The 7,707-nt window shown below is 46.2% G+C and overlaps 1 protein-coding gene across 1 annotated transcript in view; it reads right to left on the bottom strand.

Annotated features, from left to right (window-relative positions):
* The window catches only part of MAD1L1 (MAD1 mitotic arrest deficient-like 1 (yeast)), a 385,928-nt gene that overhangs the window by 173,110 nt on the left and 205,111 nt on the right, over positions 1–7,707 (bottom strand). The window contains exon 13 of the mRNA XM_009885704.1: positions 2,337–2,425. Coding sequence (XP_009884006.1) covers positions 2,337–2,425 — 89 coding nt within the window. The remainder of the gene's footprint in view (positions 1–2,336; positions 2,426–7,707) is intronic.

Genomic DNA, 7,707 nt, shown 5'->3' with positions numbered 1-7,707 from the left:
CCAAAGAGACAAAGAAAAGCCTGGAATGAGATCCCGGGACTGTGGCCTCTGTGGATCCATAGCCTCGGGAGCGTGCGGTACTGAAATGGGAACGAGCAGAAAAGACAGAAATATCACCATGAAACAACTGCAGAGGCTCAGCCACTCTGCTGAAACAGCTTCCAGAGTACGGCTCATGACTGGAGAACAGCTCCGCACCACCAGCGGCTTTACTGGGAGTGGGCCTGTGTTTCTGACACATTTTGTGTGGAGGCTCTGACACAATTTCACAAAAGGAAGAGAGAGATGAGATTAGCAGCCAAAAAAAATCTTTAAAAACAAAAGAGAGGAAAAAACCCATTATCTAGAGGGTTTTAGGGCTACCTTTGAGCAGAACCTAATGCCACAATCCCGCAACAAGCAGGTACGTGGGGGCTCCGCTTGTCCCTGCCCAGGAAATCAGTTTTAATTCAGGTCAAAGCCCACCATCTCCATCCCCGCTGCCAAGAGCCTTCCCCAGTATGAAGCGGTCCTGGACTACGTGGCAATCCAGCTGCTTCCCCCTACGCACGCTGCTCCTGAAGCCGCTCAGTGAATAGATGGCAAATGCTGCTCAGTGAAGATAAAACGCCAAATAATGAGTCCTGGAGGTAAAAATAAAGAGACGGAACATCTCCTACATGAAAGGGTGCTGCAGTCCACCCCAACCCAGGGATGGAGAGACTGAAGCGGTACTGTCGAAATACTCTGAAAACCTTCAGTTCCCCAAAGACCGCACGCAGGATGCTGCCTTTACTGATAGAGAGGCAAAATATTAATCAGGAGCGACGGGTTTAACGTTGCTGAGGAGGTGCTGGATGCTCCTGCAGCAGTACAAACGTCAGGTTTCAGAGTCCAGTGTGCCTTCGCAAAGGAAAAACCTGAATGAGCTCAGTTCAAACAAACACCCACAATACACAAAAGCAGATGGCGACAGGTTTATCCCCCTGAAAAAGGGAAGCCGAAGCCATAGCGCTCTATCCTCTACCAGAACTCAGCCATACGATACAATAAAGAAGGGAGATGTATGCCTTGGGTCTTCAGAACTATTACACCGTCCTTGAGGGAACTATAGGAGTGAGTCCCCAAGATGAGGTGTACAGCCCTAGAACACACTGGAATAGCTTAGCCGAACACGTGTTATTTTCAAACACCTCCCTTCTGCCACGGAACCGGGCTTTCAAAGCCATAAAACAAGCTCCAGAGGCAAAGCACAAGAGCAAAGTCATAACGAACAGGCCAGTAATTTCTGCTTTCTGCAAGATTCTGCTTGCTGCAAAATCTTGCTTTCAGTCCTAAGAGGCACTAATGCTTTATAGTGATGGAGCTGAAAATATAAAAGAATTAAGAAATGAAACTCCAGCCAAAGTCTCACATCAGCTGAGAATAAAAAACTCAGCCTGTCAAGATCTGATTTGCTCAGCTTAAATAAAAGGAACTTTATTAAACATTCAGAAACAGATGAACTTTTCTGTGCTCACTATTTATTATGTCACCTGCTTTGGAATGGAAGCCGTAAATGCTTTAATAAATACATGGAAAGGTTGTCTACCTTCACTGTAGCTTTTGTAAATGCTCATGTATCCTCTGCTAAAACGCTGTTTTGTAACTCCTCTTTCACCAAATCACAACAGGTACCCCTCTGCCATCTGCAGCAATGCACGAGGGGAAACAGCCCTCTTTTATCTCCAGTGCTACACGCACATCGGTATTACAAAAGCTGGATTCTAAACCTCTTCACACACATGCCAACGGATCCCCTATTTACAGGCGAGATTTGGTCAAAATAAGAAACAAACAGCAGTGCTGTTTCCACAGCAAAGAAAGTCAACAGGGGGAATAGTGACGCAGGAGGCAGTCTTGTGAATTTAATGAGAGCGAGAGACCCCAAACATTAAAGAAAAGAGCCTGCAGCCTCCCAAACGATAGTCAAGCTTATAAAGAACCTAAATGCGGGAAAGATCAGGGGCTGAGGCTTTCTGTTAACGCTTCATGGATTTCTCCTGTCCATAAAAGCTGGCAAGAAAGTAAAAACTGTGCTTGGGAGAAGAATATCTTCTACTTCAGAAATACCAGGGCAACAGGTTCTGACGGACGCTGCCATGCTGTTCCCCGCAGAGCAGGCAGCCTATAGACATAGGCAGTCTATACGCATACACTTTTTCATGCAGTGTAGCATGGTGAGGTCCCGTACCTGGTGCTCTACCAGGAGATGGCAATAGCCAGAGCAGGCAGCGAAGCTACCCTGGGCATTTCCCTTCTCATTCGTTCCACTGCAAAGAGTAGAATCTTCTCAGCATTCCTCTTGCTTTGCCTACCTGAGCGTGTCAACCTCCTCCTTGGTGATGACGGTGCTTTGCTCAGCTGTGCACTCTTGAGACTTCAGGACCTTCATCTCCACCTCCAGCTGCAGAAGAGAAAAGGCATTAGTTCCTCCAGTACTAATAAGGGGAACGCAGGAAGAGCAAAGGGAGGAGGAGGAAGTCGCAATGTTCTGCACAGATCAGACCTTTCTCAGGATATGGAGGTGAAGCACAACTCTTCGTGTGTTCAATGTCAAAACCTGGGCTTACCCCGCTTCCCTTTGCAATCCCTTTTGCGTTCCCCAACATTTTCTCCAAGGTAGGCGAGGCACAGAAATTTCATTGCTTCTAAGCAAAGCTTCTGCTTCTCTTCCAGCTCCTTCCCCAACCTGTCCCCCATGGATAATGGGATGCAGAGAATTATCTGTGTGGTATTAGGAGCTCGCTGGTACGTGAGATTCAGTATTGACAATTCAACCTCATTTCGCTTCAGTTCCTCCCCAGAAGAGATGAACCCCAGGATTATGCTGTCTTGTCCAGGACAACTCTGAGACACATACATTGAATCTAAAAGACTGGGGAATATTTCCAGCACTTTCCAATATACACTTGTAGCTCAAGCTGCTCAGGCAGGTCTGGTGGAACAAACAAACAATTATGACTACTTTCTGCCTCTGGCCTTGTTTGGGAAGGAACTCGCAAGAAAGTACCTCAAAACTCTACAGACATGAAAACTTCTTGCCCAGGCTCTACCATTCCCAGGCTCCCTGACTTATGGGAATCCATATCCCTAATTCAGCTACCAAGACAATGCACAGATTGATAAATGACATATGTTACCTGTTTCTAAACTCCTCAGAAAATGATTTATGACGGAGTGTAAGCAGAGACAAACTACCTACAGGATACTCAAACTTCTGTTCCAGCACTATCTCCCAGCTTAGACCTCCTTCACACTCATCCTTCAGATTTTGGATTTCCTTTTGTCATCCGTCTTTTAGCACCTGGCAACTAATTCCCCTAATAAATCTATTGACAGAAACTGTATTTTTCACTTGGGAGAAAAACAATAAGCAATCCAGTCCTAATTATAGATGCAAAACTCATGACCTCAGAGAGCTCGGCATCAGGGAAATAATCCATTAATACACCGTTCCCTTCAACAGCACCAATTAGACCTGCAGAACAAAACATCCCATCGCAACGGCAAACGCCACGCAAAGGCAGCAAGCTGGCAGAAACTGCCCGTTTTTACAAGGAAGAGGAGCACATCCACAGGGGCAGTCACATTGCTCAGCCAGAACTGAAATTCTGACCTATCGCCTCTTTGCCCTCCCGTGCTTAGCAGAAAAGAGAGCCAGAGCGTGGCGGCGCTGTTAGCAGGAAGGGCACAAAAGGGATGGTTGGGTTATTCTATCTCCGCTTTCTGACACCACAGGGACGGAGCAGAAGAGAGAGGGCAGAAAGAGGTTTTAGCCCAACTTCCCCCCGGCACCCCGAAGCCCTGCGTTCTCCCCCTGCCTGTCAAAAGGCATCCGGGAAGAAAAAGTAAGCAAAAGCCCACCTGCATCATCGGGCTGTACAAATGTTAGTGTATATTAGCTGCCTGATAAGATTATCACAGCCAGAAATGCTTCCCTCAATTTTCTGATTACTGAGCTTATCTCTCCCAGCTCAGCCCATCACAGATGGCTGGGGATAAAGCAAGCGCGCCAGATAATTCCAGGAATGTGAATAAAAGGTACCGGGACGAGGAGCAGGCTTCAATTCCAACCTACTTCTAGCAGGAAAACACTCATTATATCTCCCGTTTCCCACCTCTGCTGAAGCCTGGATGTGTTTGCTATTTAAGAGTTTTGTGCTGCTTTCTGGACTGCAGGCGGACGGCGTTTGAAGATGGAAGGGCCGGTAAATACGTTATTTATCATAGGCTAAGCGGGCTCAGCCTTGAGTCCAACTGCCACCTGCTCACCGACATGAGCAGATAAATCACGGCCACCTTCGGGGGAGAAGGGGGGACGGAGGGGGTGGGCGAGTATTCTGCTGTTGTGATCTGGGGTCTCTCGTGTTGGCTGCATAGAGAGGGAAAAAATGGAGCGCATAATGGGAAAAGGAGATGGGAGAGCGAATGCACACACGCTCGAGTGAATGCTGCCGTGCAAAGCATCAGTGCGGGGCTCGCCTGATATACAGCGGTGACAAATTAGCGCCAGGTACGCTCAGCAGCAGCGTGATGAGCTTGTGCTGGGTTTCTAGGAGTAAGGTCTTGAAGGAGAATGAGGAGGGAAGGGCACGGGGACTGTAAGGGCATTTAATGTCATTTCTGTGTTCTCCCAACTTTCAAGCACCAAAACTACCTGGACTGAAAATCCGATGCACCTGCGGTGAGAAGGGAGAGGAGGGCACGGCGATAATCTTCAGAGATGAAACGGGCTCAAGCAGTTCAATGTTGACGCGGACCCGCTTCCCGCAACTAGGATTAAAACTGCTGCAGAGTTTCGAGTTCAGGCCAAGGCACAACTTTGTGCCACAGCAAATGACTGTCATTAAAACCTCATTAATGGTTTATTAAAAAAAGGAAAGCAAATCAGTTAAGGTATTCAGTATTTAATTCAAAATATGCAGCTTGTTTCCTTTAATCGTTTAGGTTTCGGTGAGGGGAACATCCCTGCCTGCCAATCTCACAGAAGACATTAAAAATGTTATTTATGTCTTTTCCAGGGCAAAAAGAAAGTTAGTTGAGATAAGATGGAGTGGCTTATTGTCGGGATCCGATTCTGCTTTTCCGAAGGCAGCACAGTGCAGGCAAATGGGTTGTCAGGAAACAGGAATGAAGAAAACAGCAAAAAGAGCAAAAAATAAAGAATCCATTGATAAAAGCTTCCTCTTAGTTGCAATTTTGCCTGCTGGATAATCCAAGCAGAACAAGATCTCAGCAGGCTCTGGTCAGAGCTGGCACACCGGTACCAGCGTGACGCGGTGGTGGACGTTGCCGCTGCCGCTCCTCCAGCCCAACCCTCGCTGCACTTCTGCACGCGGTGCAGTCAAGACAGAAAGCAGAGGAAAGTGGAAGAAATGCAGCAGAACCGCATGAGGAAAATAAGCAAGAGGAAGGCAGTAATAGGAGCGCTACAAACCCATGTCCTAGATAATTTTCAGCACTTTGTGCGAGCCTAAGAGGTGGGGAGGTTACCGAGAGCATTCCCTTCCACGCAGTCCCTCGGGATACCTCCGGGGACCGGGTCAGAGACATGAAATGACTCACCACGGCGGCAGTTTGTCCCTTCCTCTCCACTTGTCCTCTCGGTACCAGTGGCAAAGAACGTCCTCAAGAAGGAACGAGGAGAGGAAGCGCCCATCTCCTCTTGCTGTTTTCTCTGCCTGAGTCCCACCACATCCCTTTGCCTCGACTAACTGCCAGTCCCAGTCTCTCCCTTGTTCACCACATGCCCCTTCCAGCAGGCCTTTTCTGCTTTTTGGACTAACTCAATATTGCTGTCTAAACTCTTCCAATTTTTATCAATAATTTTATATAACTGGCTGAGTTAAACTTTTATTACTTTGAATACATTAAACTAGCAGAAGCCATTACCCAGCGGAGAGGGGAAAAGGGCTGCTCAAATTACAGCTCGTTGCTGTATTCCCCCATTCACTACCACACGACCGAGGTCAGGCTTGGGTCCTTCAGCTCTCTTTTATGATGACCTGGCTCTTTTAACTAGCATCGAGAGCAGAGACAGACCATTGTCCCGAAATACGGCATCGCATCTCTTACCCTGAAAACTGCACAAGAGGGACCCAAGTACCGACAACTCCTGCAGGAGCTTCAGGGTTGCTACTGGCCAGGATCAGCCCCCAGGGACATCCCCACCGTACAGAACACGTTAGCAACCGGAAAAGAAACCAAGCTATTATTTTTAAGTTTTTTGAAAGTTTCCCAAGGTTTTTATGACACTAATAAAGGCAGAATAACGATTAATGTCAGAGCCCATGACTTGTGAATTAAACACATAAACAGGTACTTAACATTTTGAGCAGGTGATGTTCTCTTCTCAGAATACACTGGAGCCTCATGCTCTCAACCTAACATGATCCCGTTTATCCCGAACCTTTTCTACTCTCTTTCATTTCATAAGCATGAATTTATTGCTTTATTGCTCTCAACACAAAGCAATCAGGACACATCCAGTACACAGAATGTCCACTTCCACAAACACACAAATACCCCCAAAGATGAAATGCAGATACTTTTTTCCAAAATAACTAATCAAAACCCAGATAGAGAGGAAAGAAGAACGTGGATGGATTTTCATCTACTGTTTAATTAAATGAAATATCGTTCTTGTTTCAGCCTTACTTTTAAACCTGCCTGGACAAGATTTCAAGATGGTGGTTCTCCTCCAAGTGTTAATGACATACAAACACCCACAGCAGTGTAAGAAATGTGTTCCTTGCTGGCTCTCTCTTCTGTAGGAATTATTTAAAGATGTATGAGATGACAGGAGAAACATAAAATTATAAATGCATCTCCTGACAGCTACAAAAAACAAAGCTTTACTTTAGGGAGCTGATTTTCTTGGTTTATTTCTGGCATTTGTCATGCCTGACCCATACTTGTCCCCTCCAAAACAAGCCCTCTGAGCCTCCGCAACACCACGGACCTGCTGTTCCTCCCACCCGATTCCAGCGGGCTTCAACGCTCATGAAGACAAGTCCTTCCAAGCATCCCACTGGCCTACTGTCCGCACCCCATCTTCAACAGGAGACCTATCACGAGACTTAAGACTTGGTTAAGCTAAACCAAATCACTCCCCCCGTGAAAACCACATTTATGAACTTCGGAAAATTTTAACACACTGCCCGAAATAACGCCCCAATCTCTGTTCAGGTGTCTCCTTTTGGGTAGGAAAGGCCTCAAAATCCAAAGTATTTCAACTCACTGCTAAAGTTAGGATTTGCATGTTGAACAAAAGGGGCCGGTTTATTCGCCCACATCATGTACACATATTTCACAGAACACATGCTGGAGACACACAGTTATTATTTGAATAATGAGTGAATTTTAGTGAGGGGCTGATACAGCAATCTTACCCTGATGAAGTGTGCCTGCACGTCATTCAGCATTCTTGGAACTGTAAAAAAGCAGGAAATGCTGAATCCATTATAAATGTCTAAAGGTTTATTTAACAATGGGCTGATGCAACATCCTTTCAAAGGCCTTCCTCAGCAAAAGAGCTGATTTTAAAAGGCAGAGATAAATAGGAACTGAATTGCATGGAGCCAGCATGGAAAGGTGAATCGAGAGGTTGTGTTTGACTACAAGTCTCAACACAATTCAAGAAGGTATTTAAATACATAAATATTTAAATGTATGAAAACCAAGCGG

Source organism: Charadrius vociferus, unplaced genomic scaffold, assembly GCF_000708025.1.
Source record: "Charadrius vociferus isolate BGI_N301 unplaced genomic scaffold, ASM70802v2 scaffold430, whole genome shotgun sequence".
NCBI classification, from domain to species: domain Eukaryota; kingdom Metazoa; phylum Chordata; class Aves; order Charadriiformes; family Charadriidae; genus Charadrius; species Charadrius vociferus.
This window is presented reverse-complemented; position numbering and strand designations above follow the sequence as displayed.